Source organism: Miniopterus schreibersii, assembly GCF_964146895.1.
Source record: "Miniopterus schreibersii genome assembly, chromosome: 4".
NCBI classification, from domain to species: domain Eukaryota; kingdom Metazoa; phylum Chordata; class Mammalia; order Chiroptera; family Miniopteridae; genus Miniopterus; species Miniopterus schreibersii.
Window position 1 is genome coordinate 73,790,932 of NC_138105.1, and position 22,849 is coordinate 73,813,780.

A 22,849-nucleotide genomic window follows, 5' to 3' on the forward strand; every position below is an offset into this window, starting at 1 on the left:
GCCCGGGGTGGAGGGCGGACCGACTCCGGGAAAGGGGGTGGGGGTGGGGTGGGGTGGGGTGGGGGTGGGGGTGGGGTGGGGTGGGAGTGGGGTGCTGTGGGGTGAACCAAGGCTCCTGTTAGGGGGAAACACAGCCTCACTTCCCCTGGGTCCGTCTCGCCCTCTGCCCAGTCCTGACTTGACAGAGTGATCATCCAGCAGTGTCTCCCCCAGACGAGGTGCTTTTTGGGGAACCCAGAAAAGATTATTAATAAGTGCATGTGGAATGAGTGAATAAATAAATGGATTCTCGAGCTCCTATTGGGATTTTGAGCAGAAATTCAGGCTTCAGCCAGGGGAAACAATCCCAAGAGAAGGCTCATTTATTAAGGCTTAGGCTCTCCTGACAGCTCTGTGAGGTCTACATTATCATCACTTTCATCTTACAGGGGAGGAGACTGAGGCTAGAAAGGAGCCCCCATCTCCCTCAGAATGTTGGAGTCTCCCTTCTTTTCCCCTTACCTAGATCCTCTGAGCCTGGAGATCCTGCAGGGCAGGGGGGAGCTGAGTGCCCAGACTCCCCATCCAATGCTCTTGGGACAGGATGCCCAGCCCAGGACCCTGGGAATAGCTTAGACTCCTTTGGGCCATTCTCCAGTCTATTTCACTCCCAACAGACCAATGACGCACCTGTCCCTGCCCCATTAATGTCAGGCCCAGCCTGGTGGAGCAGCTTCTGTTTCTTGGAGGTTTTTGGGGTCCCCCTCACAGGATGTGTGGCAAGAGGTGCTGGACAGAGTGGGGAGGGGGCAATGGTGGCAGAACCTGGGAGGTGGAAATGGGGTCTGGGTCACTTGGCCAGAGTTTGACTCCCGCCTGTGCCATGTGGCTTCACGAGAGCCACTTGCCTTCTCTATGCTTCAGTTGTCACATCTGTAAAATAGTAAAATAAGACAGCAGTGTACCTCAGGCATCATGCGAGTGTCTGAACTGAACAGCTGGGTATGCAATAAGCATTTAACAACCAGCTGCTGTGACTTCATTCGTCAGTCTTTCTGTCCGTAAGATAAGGCAGACATTTCCTTTTTTCCCTCCAGGCCCATATGTCAAGGACCGTTGGCCCTAGGACTCTGCATGTGATCTCCCAGGAGCAGGGACAGTCCAGTTTCCTGGGCAGGGCTGCCCTCCAGACTGTTCTTCCCACTGGGCCCCAGCACCCTGGTCTCAAGGTGTCCTTGCACCTGTCTCCTGTCCTCCAAGGGCAGCTCTGTGTCTAGGGCTGACTCAAGGGTGCCCTGAGGCAGCTCTATCTTGTCCTTGAGAGGGCTGGGTGTGTCCAGGTCAGCCACTTCGCCTTTTTCAAAGGGCATGGTCACCACCAGGGCCTCTTTCAGGGACTCTTCCTCCTCCACCGGAAAGTCTCCTGGGCTGACCCACTGCCAAGCCTGGAGAGGGAGGATAGGGTGAGGCTCTGGTCAGGGCTCTATTTCCTATCCACATGAGGATGGGGTGGACCAGGTCCCTACTGGCTTAATTCTCAAAACTTGAGACCAATTTGAGGATCCATTGGAAGGACCCCCCACTTCTCTTTGGAAAATTGCCCCTGCTTTTCTCATAGTTGATATACTTGGGCATGTGACCCTGGCCCAGTCAATCAGAGCACTCCAGACTCCTGGATCCTGCAGTAGGCTCAGGGATGGGCATGTGACCCATGCTGGGCCAATCTGTGATGGGTGATAGCCCTGAGAGTTTTGCTCCAGTTAATGGGGAAAATGGACATTCTCTTTCATGGGAGAAGGCTGAGCCTGCCTGGGAGAGAAGCCTGCAGGGAGGACAGCAGCACAGAAAGATAAGTCCATAGTTCCTGGATCCAGCCATGCCTGAAGCCCACCACCCTGGGATTCCCCCCCCCCCATTAGTTGCCTTTTTGTTTAAAGTTACTCTGAGTTGTTTCTGCTGTTAAGAAATGGCCCACAGGAGTTTCTCTTTGGGCCTCTGCTTGCCCATCTGGAAAACAGGACAGGTTTTTGGAGTCCCTGTCTTAGTGAGTTGGGGGAGAATAAAATGAGCTAATACATGGCCATTACTCAGCAGAGCCCTTGCCCAGAGTATAGGTCCAATAAACAGGACCTAGAATTAGAAAAGGAGCCCTTACCTGCTTCCCCTGGCTGCTAGGAAACTCAACAGCAGTGCTGGCACAGGGTGTGGGCAGGGGCGGGCACAGGTGCGGCAAGGCCCTGGAGAGGGAGGGGAGCTGGTCAGAGAGGCAGTTCTGACTTATATTTTTCATCTTCGTTAGGTTACGAAGGTAGTAGTGAGGATATGAATTGGGGAGGGCAGGGCAGGAGTCACATCCCAGCTCTGCCCCCACTGCTGGATGCCATTACCATCTAGACCTCAGCTTCCTCATCTGTAAAGTGAGCAAAAAGCCCTACTTGGCGTGAGTGGCTATAACTGCTACCGTTATTGTTACTACTACTGTTACTATTACTGTTACGATAGCTGTTGTCGGGGGATCATGTCAGGGAGAGGCTGGGAGTTACCTGTTCAGGCTGAAGTACCCAAGGACACCCAGGAGGAGAATGCTCAGGAAGCTCCCCAGAGACGCGAGGATGACGGGGATGGAGGACAAATCAGGCGACTCCGCCTCCGAAAGCTGCACTTCTTGGGGGTGGGAGAGCTTGGGTTGGGGGAGGAAGACCTCCAGCCTCTGGCCAAGGAGGGAGCTCTTTGGGCCAGGCCCTCCATCAACTCCCTCTTGACCTTGGCACAGCACACAGGCTCCCACTGCCTCAGTTTCCTCACCTGTGAAGTGGGAGACCAGGGGACCCACCTGACCCGTGACTATGGGATAAAGGCCTGGCGCACAGGAAGTGCTCAGGACTCTGTAGCTCCCCTGGACCCAGAGGTGCCCATACCACACCAAACCTGACTGGTTCTATTGGTTCTATCCACGTTTCACTGCAAGAACAGCCAGGGACTGTGGCAGGAACAGGGATCATTTAGTCTCCAAATCTCTCAGTCACACACCCCAAGACAATGGAGCCCACTTCTTTATCCTTGTGATGAGAAAGTCACTCATTCATTCATATGCATTCCTTCACTTACTCAGTAAACAGTGCCCCTGCTCCCTCATCCTCTCCAGAAGCCCCCAACTGGAGAAGGCAGAGCCAGACACAGACACCCCCACCCACTCCCAAGGTGTCAGGTGGGGAAGAGGAGCAGTCACAGCTGGAGGGTGCCCAGAGGGAAGCACAGAAGGCTTCCTGGAGGAGGAAGCTTTTGCACTGAGTTTTGAAGGATGAATAGGAGTTTGAAAACAGGGAGAAAAAACATTCTAGGCAGAGGGTCCCTCATGGGCAAGGCCACAGGAGTGTGAGAGACAGTTCAAAAGGGGAAGCTGTCGGAGATGAGGTTGGTGGAGGCAGTGGGAACAGATCAGGCTAGGACTTTCTCCTGAAGGTGATGCACGGAGGGCAGGGCTTCTTACAGGTGGGATGAGGCAGTGCATGTAAATACCTGGGCCCTGCCCCTGGCGCCTACTCACCCATGCGGAAGCCCTGGGGCTGGCTCCAGGTGCCCCTCAATGTCGCGGTGTCCGCTCGCACCCGCACGCTGTAGGCTATGCCAGCCCGCAGACCACCAAGGGTGACCTGGGTCTCTGTGGGGTTCACGGGCAGCTCTGCAGGGGAAGCAACCATAGGTCCATGGATCCCCTTTACTCCCAGGAGGCTGGGCTCGAGCAGTGGGATGTCCGTGGTCCCACCCAGCTGGGCTGTCACACCATGGGAGTGGAGTTGCTGATATGAGTGAGAGGTTACCATCCACATGCCTGGCACATTGTGAGCACTTGGCCAAAGCCCACTGGGCCCTCTCTGGGGGCTTAGAAGGGGCAGTCAAGACCTTTGAATCCAATTATCTTGTGTTATGGGAAAACCAGGGACTAGAGAGGGGCAGTGATGTGCCCAGGGTCACACAGCAAGGCAGGACTCACGCTCAGACCCCTTCCTCCCCTAGCCAGGCCTGCGCTGCCCCGCATACCAGACACCTGGTTGCTGTCTTCGTCCTGGTAGCGTACGATGTACTTCTTTAGGACGCCAGGGCAGGTGCTCAGCAGAGATGGCATCCAGTCCACAGTCACCGAGTTTGGGCTGAGCATCTTCACTGAAATGTGCTGTGGGCTCCCAGCCTCTGAGGCTGCAACCAACACCATTGCCATGGTCAACTCCAAGGGCTCTAGCCAAGCATTTCTATCCCAGCACTGTCCAGGTAACCTTGGCCACAGAATCCCAGCTCCACCACTCAGGCGCTGTCACTTCCCTTCTCTGAGCCTCAGTTTTCATATCTATAAAATGGGGCAATGCCTCTCAGGGTATCTTAGGAGTTGACTGAGCTCACTCTATATGCCTTGCATTGGCCAGGGTCCGACATGCAGTAGGTACCTCTAAATGCTTATTCCCTCCTCCTGACTCCTAAGACCATTGCTGAGTCCTCCAGGGAGACCACCCTGCAAGTTTGGGCCACTCACCGTTGCCCCCAAAGTGGTAGGTGGATAAGACTGTGGACCATGAGGTGGGCTTCTTCGGTTGTGCAGAGGAAAAGATGGTGATGTGGTAACACATCTTCTGCCCCATTGCCCCGGAAGCTTGGCTCCAGTGGTGGGTTACTGAAAGGATTAGCAAGGGCCAGGTCAGTAAATAGTTTGTGTTCCCACCTCTGCACCTTTGCACTGGCTGTGCCATCTGCAAGGAACTCCTAGAGCACTCCTACTTACATGTCAAAGCCTTTGCACCAATATCCCCTCCTCCAGGATCCCTTCCCTATGCTCCCCAACCCACCGCTAAGCCCTCCAGCCCAGCAATTACTCCACAGGGCAGAGTATCTGTATCCAGCTTTCTCCCCAGGCTGGGAGTTCTTTGAGGGACAGGTTGAAGCTAAAGCTTCCTGTGGCCCCGGCCAGGCCCAGGACAAGAAGTGGGAGAGTGAAAGGCTTCCTGGGTCACATGGCACCTTCTCTTTCACTCCAGAGGCCTCATTACTTTGCCACCAGCATCTTGCTAGCTGCCACCTTCCTTGATGAGGGTGAATGTTTAAGAAACACCCTGGAATGTGAGACTCATTACCCTCCTGGGTGCCATCTGCCCGAGGCTGAGCCCTGTCACCCAGGTTCCAGGCAGGAGGCTCTAGCCTGCATGGAGGGAGGTGGGAGAGTCTTGGCCTGTCCCCACCTCTGTATGATTCAAGCAAGTGGCAAGACCTCTCTAGCCTTAGACATCCTACATGTACAATCCCTGTAGGTCAGAGCCAGCCGGGAGCTCTAATGGAGGAGACAGAGGGCAACCACCACCATGGTACCAGTTCCAGCAGAATCTGGGTCTTTGGGTGCGGTGAGGGTGCAGTTGGCAGGGCTCTTGTCCTGGCCCTGGGGCTGCCACTCAATGCAGTACGTCAGGCCTGGAGCCCAGGCCCGCCAACTCATAGTGGTCCCATTGGCTCCAGCACTGATATTCAGAGCTCCTGGTTCTGAAAGGAGGTAGGGAGGCACATCAGGACAGCCGCCTCAGTCTGCCCCTCCCCTCACCAGGGCTCCTGTAGCCCCTCCCCACCCTCTTGCCCAGCCCTACCCCACGGGGCCCAGAGTGTCTGTATCTCTGTCTCCCCACACTGGGAGCTGCTAGATGGGAGGCTGGGCACAGAGGGGACAGAGGGGCTATTTAAATGAGTTGAATCCTCCCACAGCCTGACCAAGGGTTCCTTGCCAGGACACCCCCATCAGTGCTACATGGATTGACACATTCCCTGCACCAGCCTGGTTGCTGGGAGTCTCCTGCTCCAGCAGATGCCTGGCCAGCTCCCACCCACCTTACTCAGGGGTGGGTGGGGCATGATCAGAGCTCAGAGGTGGAGGACACACCCACTCAGTTCCCTGAGTACATCTCTCCCATTCCCTAGAGCAACCTGAGAGGTTAGTGCTGCTTCCAAGCACCGACTGTACACCCTAGACCAGTGCCAAGTACTTTACAGGCACCATTTTGCTATGCAGTGGGACCATGGTCACCCAATGATATAGAAACTGAGGCTCAGAGAAGGAGCGTCACCAACCCAAGGTCACACAGCGAGGCCATGGCCAAACCAGGCCAGCGGCTGGCAGAGTCATTGCTGTGCCACTCTGGCAAGTGGCTTCACCTGTCTGAGATCTCAGCCGTCTCAGCTCTGAAACAGGCATCATTGCAGTAGCCCTGCCCTCACAGGGTTGTTGACTGCTCTACAGGGCCAGGGCCAGGCTGAGATGAGCGAGGCACTCATCTCAGGCATGAAATTTAAGGAAGAAAGGAGAATTCGGTCATCAGGATAAACACTGTCTTAATGCAATCTTTTTAAAACATCAAAATGAATGCAAAAATAACATCATACTGAGTGAGAGAGAAGCTAGACACAAAAGGCCATGTAGTATGTGATTCCATTTATATGAAATGTCCAGAACAGGTAAATTCATAGCCACAGAAAGTAGATTAGTGGTTGCCAAGGGCTGGGGGAGGGGGGATGGTGAGCGACTGCCAGTGAGGATGTGGTTTCTTTTTGGGGTGACGGAAATGTTCTGGAATTAGACATAGTGGTTGCACAACATTGTGAATGCACTAAATGCCACAGGATTGCACATGTTAAAGTAGTTAATTTTGCTATGTGAATTTCACCTCAATGAAATATATATGTGTGTGTGGGTTTACACACACACACACATATAAATATAAATCTTAACTTTTTTAATCCTCACCTGAGGCTAGGTTTTCATTGATTTTTTTTTTAGAGAGAGAGAGGGGAGGGAGAGAGAGAGAAACATCGATGTGAGAATCATCAATGAGTTGACTCCCGTATGTGCCCTGACCAGAGATCGAACCAGCAGCCTTTTGGTGTATGGGATGACACTCCAACCAACCGACCCACTTGGCCAGGGCAATATAAATCTTGATTTTTCATTTTATATATAAATACATGTATGTACTTAATATGTATATTGAACAAACTATCAAGATTTTAAATGAAGATAGAATCAACCCTGTACTTGCATGACCCTGGCTCATTCGCCACACCCTGATCGCAGCCCTTGTCCCCATAAAACTTTATTTACAAAAAAGACAGTTATCCTGGGCTGTAGTTTGCCAGTGAGGACTTTTTTTAAATATTGCATTATAACATTATGTATCTTGACTACTGACTTTTGACACACCTCTAAATTAGACACCCCCTTAAGCTTTTGTGTGTCCTCCACCTCACCCTAGTCTAGCTGAGGCTCGGAGCAGGAGCTCAGCTCCCAGGTGCCCTCCAGCCCTCCCCAGCCAGAGGAGTTACCTGTGTGCGTGTGGGCAGGAATGTGCCACGACTGGTTGGGGCCGGGGCCAAAGCGATTGCTGGAGACAACAGCCAGGTCATAGGCAGCTCCCGAGAGGTGGAGTGCTTTTCTCAGACTCAGGGTCCTCGTTGCCTTGGCCTTGCACGTACAGGACAGCATGTGCAGGTGGAGGTGGTAGGTCACCTCTGCGCCAGACTTGGACCCATGGCAGCCTTCTGGGAGCTGGAGCTGGAACAGCTGTCATGAGTGGGAGAGACGGCTTGTGGGGACCTGAACAGGTTCATTGTCCTCATGGGCACAGCCCATGAACACAGACTCATCCATGGGCCACAGCCTATGACATACGCCAAAAATTTGAAAAATAATAAACCTTGCCCTGCCGGGCATGGCTAGCAGTTAAGCATCGGCCTAGGATCCAGGGGATCGCGGTTTGATTCCCGGGCAGGGCCCATGCCCAGGGTTGTGGGCCGATCCCCAGTCGGGGGCGTGCAGGAGGCAGCCAGTCAGTGACTCTCTCATCATTGATGTTTCAGCTCTTTCTCTCCTTTTCCGGTCCTCACTCTAAAATCAATAAAGATATATTTTTAAAAAAATAAATAATAACAATAAACCTCAGTGCTAGCAAGGCTGCTGAGAAACGCATTCACATCCAACGCATGACGGTTTTGTTTGTTTTCTTGGTGGCGGGAATAATTTGGCAAAACCCGCTGAAAGCCAGGAGGAAAAAAGTTTCCATTTTTGGACCCAGTGACCTCGCCCTGGAAATTTTTCCTAAGAAAAGGAATTAAAATGAGAGGAAACCCTGGAAGTGAAGGAGCCTCCATGTAGACTTATTGTGATGGCCCACTGGGGACCTGGCTGAGTCAATTATGGTGAAATTTGTCATGCTTTTGCCCCTGACTCAGGTAAGGAAAAATATTTTTATTCCTCACCCGAGGATATGTTTATTGATTTTAGAGAGAGGGGAAGAAAGAGAGAGATAAACATCTATGTGAGAGAGAAACATCAACTGGTTGCCTCCCACACACGCCCGACTGGGGATAAAACCCGAAACCTAGGCATGTGCCCTGACCGGAATCAAACCCTCAACCTTTCGGTGTCCGGGACGACACTCCAACCGACTGAGCCACCCGGCCAGGGCAGGTAAGAAATTTTCCCTCTGTGCCTCAGTTTCCTTCTTTGTAAAAGGGTTAATTAGTTTGACTGTTCTAAATGGGCTGCTTTGGGGGCAAAGAGAAATCATCTCCCATCCAGACCAACATGATTGACCCCTTCCTGGCCTTCCAGTGTCCACCAAAGCCCCCCACAATCTGTTGTCCTGATGGCAGCCAGAGGGAGCCTATGAACACCTGAGTCCAACCATATCCCTCCTCTGCTCACATACCTTCCATGGTTCCCAGTACATTCAGAGTTAAACCCTCAGCCCCCCCAGTCTCTGCCACCTACACATCTTGTCTCCCTCGGTCCCCTGCTTGTGCACCGCCCTCCTTTCCCCTCCCCTTTCCCCTCCCGCCAGCCTCTAGTCAGCTCCCAGGCCCCTGCACCACACAGCCCTGCGACAGCCCCTGTTACCTGCCTCTGCAGGGTCACTTGCCTCCTCCCATCCAGGCCAAGCGGCTCCACCAAGAACAGCACCTCCGGCAGTGGGGGCGGGTCTGTCATGAAACAGTCAGACAGTGAGTGACGCCTGAGTCCCAGGGCTGCCTTTTCTCACCACCTCCTGCAAACCTTGGATGGGGACCTGGGACCTTTTCCTTCCCTCCCATGAAACACAGGATTACATGGGTTCTTAAATACTTTACAAATCTGAAAACACAGAGATATGTTTCACAACATGAATATACTTAATGTGATGGCACTGGACACTGTAAAACGTGTAAAATGGTGCATTTAATGTTATATGTTCCTTACCACAATTTAAAGAAAAATCTGAAAACAGCTCTTAGAGTTCTTGCCCAGCAGACATGCCATTGGAAAGGAAGAGGCCCCAGCTGGCAGGGTTGGGGACAAATGTTGACAGTCACCCCCATCCCACCGTCCCTGTCCCACCCCCTGCCCGGGGGTCACATCTTTTCTCCTGAGCTGCCCAGGCTCCAGCTTCCTATATTATTTGGGAAAATATCTTCCTGACACAGCCACTTTCACCTGTCAATTCCTTGTGCAACTTTAAAGAACAAAACCAACCAAATTGGAAGGAGAGGAAGACTGATAAATGTTTTCTTTTTAGATTATGCATTCACCACAACTTACAAAGTGAAACACGCTCGCTGCCACCTGTTAGTCAAGTTCACTGATTTCTCCTACTGCCCCATTTCAAAATCCGTCATCTTGTTTCTAACGCTTGCCGCCTTACTTCTAATACCCGCTGCCACATTTCTAATGCCTGCCCCTGTCCCTGTGGTTCTGGGCACTCTCACCAGGGGGGACACACACGGAGCTGCTCCAGCTGCTCCAGGGACCTCTCAGGGCCCCTGGCCCAAGCTGCCGCCGCCTTAGCTGGAATTCCTGGGCTTCGTTTGTCTCCAGCGGGCAGAAGCACGACTCTAGGGAAAACAGGTGAAACTCAGGGAGGGGTGGGGAACCTTTTTTCTGCCAAAGGCCATTTGAATATATATAACATCATTCACGGCCATACAAAATTATCAACTTAAAAATTAGCTATAGGCCAGCTGGGCGTGGCTCAGCGGTTGAGCATTGACCTAGATTCAGGAGATCGCGGTTCAATTCCCGGTCAGGGCACATGCCAGGGTTGTGGACTCGATCCCCAGTTGGGGGCGTGCGGGAGACAGCTATCAATGACTCTCTCATTACTGATGTTTCTGTCTCTCTCTCTCTCCTTCCCTCTCTCCGAAATCAATAAAGATACATTTTTTTAAAATTAGCTATAAAAAAGGTCCTAGATTTACTGAATTTCGAGTCCCGCCTGCAGTTGCCTTGGCAGGGCCAGACCAAATGATTTCACAGGCCCCATACAACCAGGACGCTCCCCACCACTGCATCAGGCCAAGGGGCTGTCCCACACCTGAGGGTGCAGGGGGCATGGCATGGGTCACTTAGCCATTGTGGACTTGAGTGCCAACTGCGTACCTGCACTTATTGGGTACCAACTGTATACATACACTTAAAAAAAGAATCTTTATTGATTTCAGGGGGAGGGAGAGAAAGAAACATCAATGATGAGAGTCATTGATCGGCTGCCTCCTGCACGCCCCAGACTGGGGATCGAGCCCACACCCTGGGCATGTGCCCTGACCGGGAATCGAACCTGGACCTCCTGGACCATAAGTCTATGCTCAACCACTGAGCCACGCCGGCTGGGCTACATGCACTTTCTAAGAGACAACTGTGTGCCAGGCCCTGAGGACACGGCAAGAAAAGGCCAGAGCCTGTCCTCTCGGGGCCTCAAGGATCATCTACTTCTTCTCGGTCCCTGGTTTGGGTCCCAGCAAGGCCACCCCTTGAAATGTGACTTTGGCCTAAGGCTTCTCACCCCCCCAGCCTTTGTTTCCTCACCTGTAAAGTGGGACTAATCCAATACAGAACTACAGGGCAAGCCAACAGGTATACAAAGAATGCAGCACTGGCCTGGCACACAGTAGGCGCTCGAGTAATGATAATTTGCTGCAGCTGTTGCTGTTACTGTTCTTATTCTCACCAAAGCCAGAAGCATCCTGATGCGCACAGTCACCCTAGGGCAAGACCATATTTATATATTGGTTTACACTTTGCTGTTGAAAAATATTAGCTCTAATATTATTAGTAAAAATATTATTCTTTCATTATTAATATTTTATTTTAAAATACTATTTTACTAAGTACAACATGAAACTCTGGAATGGATCTCAGTGCAAAAGAAGACATTCTTAGAAAAATGAGCAACATTCAATAACCTCTGGAGTTTGGTCATAGTGGTGTACCCTGTGCAGCTCAGTCAGGGATGTAAGACTTTAACAGGAGGCTGGACAAAGATTCCGTGGGAGCACTTTGTATTTCTTTGTAACTTTTCTGAAAATCTAAGATTATTCCAAATTTAAATACTTAATTAAAAGAACTGTTTTAGGAGACAACATTTATTTTATATTTCCTAAAAAATTATTTTAGTTGGCAAAATCTGTCTGTGGTGTTGGAGGTCAGGACAGCCCTGCCCCAGCCTGCCCCATACTCCCTGTGTGATCCTGAGAGGTTCCTGACATCCTGAGCCTCAGTTTCCTCACCTACAAAGGGGTCTGTGAGGGTCTACTGCAGAGTGTGCTTAGGGGGCTGGAAATAAAACATAGAAAGAGGTCCCTCCCCATCAGAGTCCAAACCTAGTCACCTGATAGGGAAACTGAGGCTTGGAGGGGCACAACATTTGGAGGGAAGATGGGGCTGAAGCTGAGGCAACGCCCCACCCTCGAGATGATCCCAGTCTGAGGGAGGAGGAGACTGGCCACAATTCAGAGGCTGGGGGTCTCTGTCTCCCTCAAACTTGGGGCCCCTTGGGGACTGGGTCCTGGCTGTGTCTTGCAGGTGTAGGCTTATGTGGCTGGGGCAGCGGGGCTACAGAGCAGGGAACAGACAGCAACTGAAGAATGAATGAAGGCCCAAAGAAGACATACAGATGGCCACCAGGTACAGAAAAACATGCTCAACGTCGCTAATCATCAGGGAAACGCAAATCAAAACCACGCTGAGTACCGCCCCACACCTGTAAAATGGGTATCACCAAAAAGACAAGAGGTAACAAACGCTGGCGAGAATGTGGGAACCCTTGTGCTCTGTTAATGGGATTGTAAATTGATGCTGCCTCTGAGGAAAGTAGTATGGAAGTTCATCAAAGAATTAAAACTAGAACTACTATATGATCCAGCAATTCCACTTCTGGGTATTTATCCGAAGGAAACAAAAACACTAACTCGAAAAGATATATGCACCTCTATGTTCACTGCAGCATTATTTACAAGAGCCAAGACATGGAGACAACTGAAGTGTCTATCAATGGATGAATGGATAAGGAAAATGTGGTATGTATATAAGATAGAATATTATTCAGCCATTAAAAATAAGGAAAGATTGCCGTTTGTGACAACAGGGATGAAACTTGAGGGCATTGTGCTAAGTGAGAAAAGTTAAACAGAGAAAGACAAATACCATATGATCTCACTTATATGTGGAACCTAAAAGCACAAAAAAACAGAAAACCAAATTTGTGGATACAGAGAACAGATAAGTCGTTGCCACAGGCAGGGAGGCAGGGGTTGGGGGTAGGCAAAATGGTTAAGGTGGTCAAAAGATACAAACTTCCAGTTACAAGGTAGTCATGGAGATGTGATGTGCAGCACGGTGACTACAGCTCACAATACTGTGTTGCAGATTTGGAAGTTGCTAAGAGAGTAGACCTTAAAAGTTCTCATCGCGAGAAAAAGAAAACCTGTGACTACGTGTGGTGTCAGAAGTTAACTAGATTTATTGTGGTGATCATTTTGCAATATGTGCAAATATTGAATCATTACATTATGCACTTGAAACTAATATAATGTTATATGTCAATTATATCTCAATTTTTTTAATTCTCACCCGAGGATATGTTTTTCATTGATTCTATAGCAAGAGGAAGGGAGAGGGTCAGGAGAGAGAGAGAAACATCTGTATGAGAGACAAACATCAATCTGTTGCCTCATGTGCCCCGAACAAGGATGGAACCTGCAACCTGGGTATGTGGCCTGACGGGGAATCAAACCTGGGGCCCTTCAGTGCACAGGACAACACTTTAACCACTGGGCTACACTGGCCAAGGCATGTCTAAATTTTTAAAAAAGAAGGAAGGGAGGGAAAGAAGAAGGAATGGGTAGAAGGGCAGCTTCCTGGAAGAGGTGGCCCTTGAGCTGGATTCTGAGGGAGAGCTGTGTTCCATGTGCTCATACGGAGAGGGAGGCCAAGCACGTGGAGGAAACTTAATGTGCAAAGGCAAGGAAGCTGGGAATCCAGGGCATGGGTAGAGAATGATGGCCATTCAGGAGGGTGCCCGAGGAAGCACAGGGCAAGTGAGGGCCCCTAGGGCTGGCTGAGGACAATGCTGCCCTCCTGAGGGGATTAGGGAGCCATGGAGGGTGTATGAACAAGGGAGGTCACAATCAGAGCTGCATGTCAGAGAGACCTTAGAGGCTAGACATGGGGCAAGAGTGGAGGCCAAGTGGGAGGGGAAATAGATATAGAGATGGTGACACTGCCCCGGTGGCCTGTGCCCACTCCTGACCTGGGAAACAAACTCACCAACTTCCATGGACTGTCAGGTGTCCGGTGCCGAAACTGCACCTCAGCGCTCTCCTGGCGGGCTGGGGTCTCCCACTCCATGCACAGCTGCCCTGCTAACCGTGACACTTTGATGTCTTCTGGCGGAGGGTCGTATTTAACTGGATGCAGAGGTGGAGGTTGGGGAGGGGAAGCCGACATTTGTGTGAGCTGTTGGTCCCCAAAATTCCAGAAAATCTGCCCACACCTCGCCCAGCCCAGGGTAACCAACCAAGTCTTCCAAACATGAATCAGGGACACCCTTGAAGTTCCTGCCTAAGCCTAGAATTCTATAGGTCAAAGAGTCAAGTTTTATACACAGGATCCTGTTAGTGAAGAGATCTTTAAAATAGTAACACCCATTGCTGACAAGGTTGTGCTGAGATAGGCACTCTTGCCAACTGCTGACAAGACGGTAATTAATTCTGTTTTCTAAATGACTATTAGGGAAATCTTACTAATCTTTTTAGACCCACTTCAAGGAGCCTGAGACATCTATCATCTTGTCATACCCAATTCTACCTCAGTCCTTTGCACTTGCTGTGGTACACATTTCTCCACGGGGAGCACACTTCCCCACCTTTCTTTCTGCTGGATTCAATATCCTTCAGGACTCAGCTTGAGCTGGAGGCATCACCTTGACCTCCCAGTAGTATCTCAACATGTGAATTGATCACGCCTCATCCATCACCCCCACTTGAATCTGGGCTCCATGAAGGCAGAGGCAGGGTCAGGATTAGGGTGAGGCAAGTGAGGCAAGGTTGTACAAATACAGGGTTGGATCCTGTCTTTATCTAACATTTTGATATTTTGTACATCATGGGTTTTTTTACATTAATTTTTATTTTTTTAAATATTGCATTGCAGTGTTGTTTTTATTAACCACTGAGGGTTCTTTTGGCATCCCCTTAAAATGTTGTTCCCAAGGCGGTACCTCGCTGGCTTCATTCTAGTCCCAGTCCAAGGCTGTGACTTCAGTTGGCCCTGCCTATGGCCCCTATGGCTCAGTGTGGTGCGCAGCAGCAGCTCTATGACTGTATGCCAAATGCATGTTGTTGATTCATAAAAACAGTTTAAAAACCCAGCAGGGTCCTGGCACCATTACAGTGTCAGGGAGAAACCAAAAGCAACCTGAGTGTCCAGTAGTAGGGGATAGGTAAGGGAACCATGGAAGACTCTGCCAAGTCACACAACAGTCTTTGATGTGTAAATAGCTGGAATTTTCAAGCCTCTTGCTAGGGGCCCAGAATCCCCCCAGGTCTAGGCTTGGGGGACAGAGGCATCTCTGTGTGAGAAAGGGCAACCAGAAGAGGAGGGCAACGGGGTGCTGACCAGAGCTGTATAGATTCAGGGTAACCTTGGGCGACTTCTCTGTCCAGTTGGCGGCCCAGGATTCCACCCAGAGAGTGACATTGTCCAGCACAGATACACCATCCTGTTCAGAGAACTGCAGCTTGGTGGCTGTGCCTGCAGAGAAGTAGCAGCAGTGCCTGGACCCGAGGCTGCAGGAAGGAGGGTGTTGATGCTGAATCTAGTGGACCCCAGAAACATCTCAGCCATGGCAGACAGTGTGCATCACATCCCCACATCCTTCTCTGCCCTTTTGACTTCCCCTCCCCAGCCTGGGGGTGCACTGGAGATCAGCCTGGGATTGAGGGGCTTGTGGGACCCCAGATCTCCCACCATGAGCTTTCACAACGAGAAGGGAAGAATGAATTGATGGATGAACAAACAAATGAGTGAGAGGGTGAGGGTGAGAGAAGGGCTAGAGGGACCCTGATTGCTGCCCAGCTTGGAATTCCCACCCAAGCCCACCCCTCAAAACACAGGGTCCCCACCCTCTGCTCACATGAGAAATTGAGTCCCAGGAAGAGGCAAGGACCAGCCCTGGGCTGTGATCACACATCGAAGGGCGGGGGAACTGGGTCAGGAGCTATGGCAGGATGTGGGTGAGGGAGGGTTGGGGTCAGGGAAAGGGTCCTCACCAGCACCTCAGGAAATGGCTGACTCCAGCTGCAGGGCCCTCATACTCCCAGGAGCATTCATAACGAGCACCAAATATCCGGTAGCAGTTCAGGTCTCTGGGACCTGAAGCTGAGCCTGGAGGGAATCCTGGAGGTGTGAGAACAGACCAGAGTAGGGGAGGGGTCTCTGTGCTGACATACCCTCGAGATGAATCTTTGTGACATTTCTGTAATCTGGTGTCTCCACAGTCTGAACAGCTCCTAGCACCCTCCTGTGCCCTTCACTCCTGGCTCCTGCCAGCCCCCCTGCTCCCCCTGCTCCAGCCACATCAGCCTCCTCATGGGCCCTCAAACACCAGGCTCACTCCCACCTCAGAGCTTTTGCACATACTGTGCCCTTCCCCCAGATCTTGACATTCTAGTTTTTCCTTCATGTCACCCCCCACTCCCCCCCCATCACCAGCCAACCGGAAGCAGCCCCCTCCGCCTCCATCCCTCATCCTGCTCTGTGCATGTCACTGTAGGGGGTATATGCATTTATTGATGTTGTCTACCTCCCACATGAGGCTATGACCCCAGGAGGACATTTGGGCTTGTAGCTAATTCCTTCATGTCTAGGGCTGTGTGTGCACATAGTAAGTGCTCAGTAAACATTTCTTGAACAAAAGAATGGATGACCCACTTGCTCAGTGGCAGAACCTTAGTGGGGTGCATTGCAAACTTAAATATTCCAGCAATGCCTGCGGGGGGGGGGGTATTAAAATTCAAAATATTTAACAGATACTCTGTCCCACATGCTGATCAATTTAAACAGACGTAGACACAGGCCCTGTAACCCTGCTAGGGAGGAGACGAGGCTCAGAGAGGATGACTGCTCCAGGACACCGGAGCTGGATGAGGACAAGCTGGCAGACTGTCAGGTAGGAGCTCCCACACCCCAGGAGGGCCCGAGTCTTTGGTAGGCAGGGGGGAGCTGAGGGAGGGGCTGCTAGGGATTTGTCAGTTAGAGCCCGGCACAACCCCAATGAAAATTGCCCCAACCTGAATCTGCATTCCGATATGGTGGGTCCTGAAAACAGCACCTGCTGATACCACAGGCTTCTGCTGTAAAGACAACGAAGAGATAATGACAGTCCCAGCCTTTCACTGCATAGGGAGAGGGGCTCGGCCTAGGGGCTGGCCGAGTGACCATCCACCCCCTCACCCACTTTTCCATCTATGCACCTACCCACCCACCCACTCATCCACCCGTCTTCTTATCCATCTATCCATCCATTCACCCATCTACCCATCTGCCCACTCACACATCCACCCATCCTTCTAGCTATTCATCCATCCAACTATCCATCCATCCATCCATCCATCCATCCATCCATCCATCCATCGATCCATCTACCCATCTATCCATCCACACTTCCATCCATCCATCCATCCATCCATCCATCCATCCATCCATCCATCCACCCATCCATCCATCCACACTTCCATCCATCCATCCATCCATCCATCCATCCATCCATCCATCCATCCATCCATCCATCTCCCTACCCACCTACCTATCTACCCAACAGTCTCTCGGGCTGCTCCTCCAAAGCAATCCAGGGTCTCCTGGTCTCCAGCCCTGCCTGACACCAAGAGGCCCTGAAACTTTGCGAATCCCCAGTTTACAGAGAAGGAAACCAAGGAACAGAGAGGCAAAAAGTTGTCCAAGATCACACAACAGCAACAGTAGAGCTGGAATGAGAGACCAAACCCAAGCATCCACAGGAGTTTGGGCCCCTTCCCACCGGATTCCACAAGTTGGAGAGAGAGAATATATAATACTTAATACTGTGTTAGGCATATCTATCATAGACACACTCGCTCAATATCCCTTCCTTAACTATTTCTCGTTGAACTATGGGAGGTGGGTGGGAAAGATTCAAAGATCCAGCCCATTCTACATAAGACAAGACCAAGACTGGAGGGGAGATGCCCAAGTCTGAGCCCAGAAGCCACGATTCACTGATCATCCATACAACAGAAAAAGAAAGGCACAGAGACACAAAACCAGCCCTGGAACCCAGGTCCTTGGCCCTCCACACACATGACCCCCAGCAAGAAAAGCAGTGGCACCAGGGTGGAAAACTTACCACATTGTCCTGGGAGCAGGAAGAGGAGGAGCGGGACCAGCCTGGCCACTCGCTGCCCCATCAGGTCCCCTCAGGGACCTATGGCCTCAGAAGAGTTTTTGCGCTGCCAGTGAGACCCCAACTGCCTTGTTCTCACCCCTGAACACTTTGAAGCTGAGCAAGAAAGAAGACTAAAAAGATTTTTAAAAAAAGTTAGGTGTCATGGCCCCTCCCGGGCAAGTCAAAGTGAAAGAGAAACCCAGGAAGTCAGCTCAGTGGTGGTGGTCATGGCCTCATGCCAGCCACAACCTACTTGGGGGTCAAGTCAGACCCAGGATTCCTGGTCTGGGGTTCTGTTCTGCTGGCCCCAGACCCAAGCTGGACACCAAGCGCTAGTCCCCTGGGTGGCCTGGGGCTCTGTGTCCTTGGCCAGGTTTCTAGCCCTCTCTGGACAACCTTTGGGACTCAGTAGTTAAATGGGAGCCCAGTGTCCTTGGATGTCTGAGGTCACTCTCCCAACAAATTGTTATGAGGTGCTTGCTGTACACTGAGCCCCCAAAATGTCCACCTCCCCATTTCCCAAACTCCAGCTTCAGGACACCCTGGTCCTCAGCTCCTGAAGAGTCTCCTTGCTTCCTCCAGACTCAAATTAGTCTTACCTCTGTGTCTGTTTCTTGGCCCCTGGAAGTCTCAGTGTTTCACCCTCTCTCCCCACTGTCAACAAAGGCCCAAAATGTCCATGGAGAAGATTCATGCTACAATGTGGATGAACCTCAAAAACATGATGCTGAGTGACAGAAGCCAGACACAAAACCCCACATGTTGTATGATTCCACTGATATGAAATGACCAGAACAGGCAAATCCATAGAAATAGAAAGTAGATTAGTGGTTGTCATGGGCTGGGGGAGGGGAGGTGGGGAGTGACTGCTCATGGGGACCAGGTATTATTTGGGGTGATGAAATGCTCTGGAACTAGACAGAGGTGCTTGTTGCACAACATAATGAATGTGCTAAATGCCTCTGAATTACACCATTTAAACTGTTTGTTTTATGTTATGTGATTTTCAGCTAAAAAGAAAATGTTCATGAAGCCCAGTAGAACTGAGGAGCAGGGGGAGGGTCTCTGCTGGGGGAGAGCATCTGGGGAAACTGAGGCCAAGGTGGGCAGAAAGGAGTTCTCTCTTCTGAGGATCCCAGTCCCAAGGGCTAGCTGTGCCAGCCAGGGTCAGATGTCCAGCAAGCCATGAGGTCAGAGCTACAGGAACAAAGAGGCAGTGTTCCAGGCCTGGCACAGTGGGGACGGGGACCCTGTGACCCCACACAGTGTCACCAGCAGTGCAGTGGGGCCCAGGCCAGGCCCAGGGGGCAGAATGGATTTCAGGACTGAAGTGTGAAACCTGGGGGAAGGGCAGATACAGAGACAGAGACAAAGATTGAGAGAAACATAAAGAAAGATGGAAGAGGTAGTTGGAGAAACTGGCAAACTCATTGACCCCTCTCAACGATTCTAAGACACCTCCTCCTCCAAGAGACACCATCATGTGTCCTGTTTCACTCATGGGGAAACTGAGCCCCGAGGCACCCGAGACTGAAGGTGAAGAAATGGAGAGACAGAGCCCAACAGTGGCGCTGAGCTTTGCCCCTTCAAGAGTAAGGCCCATGCCCCAGGGCTAACCCCCTCCTCCCACCCCACCAAGGTTGGCACTCCCAGGACTCAGCTTTCCCATCTGCACAATGGGTTGCAGGAAAGATAAAAAGGATGCTGCCCACTAGAAAGCCAATATGATTAATCATTGGTTTGGGACCCTCCCTCTGCACTGGCCCTTGCTCTTGTCATACCTCTTTCCCATCCCCCCAACATCAGAGCAGCGGCTGGAAAAACACTGAAGGAGAAGAAGAGATAGGGTGGGGAGAGAGCTGGACATAGGTGCCTCCAGCTCCTTGGGGTTAGGGAAGGGCAGAGTCTGAGAGTGTTCCAAAGGACGGCAGAAGGGCTGCCCAGAGAAGGAGGCTCTTGGTTTACATAATTACAGGGCATTCCCAGCAGAGGGCACAGCAGAGGCAAAGTTCAGGGGACACACTTTGAGTAACACCAAGATGAACATGATGGGTCCAGGGCTCCATGGGCAAGATGAAGGTGGTGAGGCCTGCCAGGGCCTGGAGTGATGGATTGAGGGGCTGGGCTTTCTCCCAAGGGCACTGGGGAGCCATGGTGGGTTTGTGGGCAAGACCCTAGCCACACACGTTAGGTGATGTTTCTACACTTATTGAGGTCACAGTCCAAGGTTTACCCAGAGGTTCACCACAGCCCACCTTCCAAGTCTTTGCACATACACCCCACCCTCCCTTGTCCTGCCTGCTTTTTACACCAGGAAGGCCTGTGGGACCCTTATTGGTTCCTCCCAGGTGACCCAGAAGCACAGCTGAGGTATGCCCCCAGGGCTGCCCCACTTTCAGATGCCCCACAAACTAGGGGGAGAGGAAGTCAGGCAGGAAGGTTATAGGCATCTCCTCACCCCCGGAAATCAAAATTCTTGTCAGGAGGAACCACAGAACTTCCCCACCCCCTTGGCTTCCGTTTTCTTCCCCTAGAAAGCAATCTTCAGTCTGAGGAGGGTTGAGCTACTTACCTCCATGTGGTCAAGAGACTCTCATGCCCCTGAGGGGCATCTAAGGAGAATGTTGAAGATGAGTAGGAATTTGCAAGGAGAAAAGCTATCAGTTTATTTAACAAACACATTAATAGGCATCATTTACCAGTAAGAACATTTTTCATTCACTCAACCAGGATTTTCTGATGCCTGCAGAGGATCATTTGAGGATGTTTCAAAAAATACATAGAAGGTTACCAAGAAAAAAAAATTCATTCTTTCATTCAACAATCACAGTTCCTGATGACCCTTATGGAGACATCTGAGAAGGGTTTTGATGGATGTGTAGTTCACAAAAAATATATATTTCCTCAATAAATGTCCTCTGATGCTTCTCAAAGAGAATATGAAGAGGATTTTGAAGGATATATAGGTGTTCAGCATGAAAAAATTGCATTCATTCAGTCATTCAGTCAGTAAGCGCTCCCTCTTGGTCATTAAAGGGTCATTTTAGAAGGAGTTCTGTGTAGGAGTTCTCCAGATAAAGCAGGGGCATTTGAGACCTCTCTGGTGGCTCCTCATCCAGCAGCTCATCATTTGTCCAGCCCACCTCCAGTACAGGAAACCTCTTTTTCCCCCAGGATTCCAGACTAAGTCCCAGGGAGACTGATTAGCTGAGTTTGAGTCACACGTCCACCTTAAACTAATCACAGTGGCTGAAGTGAATAAAGACTCTAGGTCACATGTCCACCCTAGCCTGGACTACAGGAGAACTTTTAAGCAGAACTAGCCAGAAACAGAACAGTTGGCCATTATAGGGCATGAGCTTCCCATCACCTGGGATATGCAAGCCACAACCTGAAGTCCATTTAGTGTAGTGTTGCCAGATAAAACACAGGACACCCGGTTAAATTAGAATTTCAGATAAACAACTTTTCAGCATAACTGTGTCCCAAGTACTGCATGGGACTTATACTGAAAAATTATTCATTGTTTATCTAAAATTAAATTTTAAACTATGTATGAGAAGAACAAGTTTTGCCTGGGAGTCCTGTATTTTTATTTGCTCAATCTAGCCACCATAACTTGGTGAGTCCTACAGAACCTCACAGGCAATTGGGTGGATGACCCCCTTGAGGGCACCCTTCGGCTTGACGTACTTTAATGTCCAAGTCCAACAGTGCGGCAGCAGAAGGAACCTGCAGCTGCAGAGGCAGTGGGAGTCCCAGTAAAAGAGAGAATGTGGATACTATCTTGGGACTTTGTTTTCATTCTGCAAAGTGGGGCTGAACAATTATCATCAGATACCTTGTTATGAGGTGGTCCTCTTAAGGCACTTAGCCAGATATCCAGTTTGGCACTCTTCAAAGGCATCCATCCTCAACAAAGAAATTGGCAACCCTGGCCAGTGTGGCTCAATTGGATGGAGAGTCCTGTGCACGGAAGTGTCAAGGGTTCCATTCCCAGTTAGGGCACTTACCCGGGTTGAGGGTTCGATCCCCAGTCAGGGTGCGTGCCAGAGGCAACCAATCGATGTTTCTCTTACATTGATGTTTCTCTCTCTCTTTCTCCCTCTCTCTTCCTCTCTCTCTCAAATCAATAAAAGGGGGGGAGGACAACAACAAAAAACATGTTCTCGGGTGAGGATTTAAAAAAAGAAAAGAAACTGGCAACTACAGTGACTGTGTGTTTTGTAAATTAACTTTCATTGGGACTGGGATCAGAATTAGGGTGAGGCAAGAGAGGCAGCAGGGTAGTGCAAGGGCAAAGTTTGATACTGTCTTTATTTAAAATATTGATGTTTAGTAGATAATACATCCTTGTATTAATTTTTATTTTTAAAAATATTGTGTTAAAATATTACCTATCATGATTACTGAGTTTGGGGGGGGGTCAGGCTTAAATTTTGCACAAAGGTGCCTCACACACCTCACCCTACCAGCTGTTTTGTGCCTGAGCACATAAATTAACCTCTTTGAGCCTCAGTTCCCTCATCTGCAAAATGGGGGTGATAATGCTCAAAAAAAACACAGGATTTGCTCAGATCTAGAAGGATCAGATCTAGATCCTAAATGCTCAGATCTAGAAGGATTCAGTGAAAAATGTTTACTTCTAGGCTTAAAATGGGGCGGGGCCTTCAAGGGCGGGGCCGGCCCTCCCAGTGGGGGCGGGGCCTTCTATGGGGGGCTCCCCAGGAGGGGCGGGGTCAATCCGAGTCAGCTGACAGGCTTGGCCAATGGCGGGGCCTCGCAGGCTGGGGCAGAGGCGGGGGCGTGTCCGAGGCAAGGACTAGCGGACCATGGACGAGCCGAGTCTCCTGCGGCGCCGTGGGCTCCAGGTGAGGCCCCAGCGCGGGCGGGCGCGCGGCCTATTGAACCCGGCCGGGGGACCGGGGCGGGGCTTCGGGGGGCCAGAGGATACTGAGGCAGAGGCATTCTGATCTCTCCCTCTTGCCCAACTGCTTCTCAAAGTGCTTGCCTGGTGGGAAGGGGGTATGTCTCCTTTGACATACGGGGAAACTGAAGCCGCGAGCGCTAGCCTGAGGAAAGGGCTGAGAGATTTGCCTTCCCCCACCAGCTGC

At 50.9% G+C, this 22,849-nt stretch overlaps 2 protein-coding genes across 9 annotated transcripts in view; one reads left to right on the forward strand and one right to left on the reverse strand.

The window, feature by feature from the left end:
- Window positions 1–1,025: 1,025 nt before the first annotated feature.
- Window positions 1,026–17,931, reverse strand: IL12RB1 (interleukin 12 receptor subunit beta 1; the record flags this gene model as incomplete). Its single annotated transcript, XM_081135477.1, is given in 17 exon segments — window positions 1,026–1,085; window positions 1,089–1,424; window positions 2,135–2,216; window positions 2,523–2,640; window positions 3,527–3,661; window positions 4,021–4,176; window positions 4,508–4,645; window positions 5,335–5,502; window positions 7,330–7,567; window positions 8,903–8,985; window positions 9,748–9,873; window positions 10,986–11,019; window positions 13,583–13,722; window positions 14,933–15,102; window positions 15,586–15,712; window positions 16,606–16,668; window positions 17,697–17,931. Coding segments are annotated over 17 exon segments (2,235 nt in total). The 5' UTR covers window positions 17,758–17,931.
- A 4,616-nt stretch (window positions 17,932–22,547) lies between these two features.
- The window catches only part of MAST3 (microtubule associated serine/threonine kinase 3), a 35,880-nt gene continuing 35,578 nt past the window's right edge, over window positions 22,548–22,849 (forward strand). For 7 of the 8 annotated variants that reach the window (XM_081137357.1, XM_081137366.1, XM_081137365.1 and 4 more), the window contains exon 1: window positions 22,554–22,606. In XM_081137357.1, coding sequence (XP_080993483.1) covers window positions 22,568–22,606 — 39 coding nt within the window. In that variant the 5' untranslated portion in view covers window positions 22,554–22,567. Of the gene's footprint in view, window positions 22,607–22,849 lie in introns of all 8 variants that reach the window. The other variant, XM_081137361.1, reaches the window with a different exon arrangement.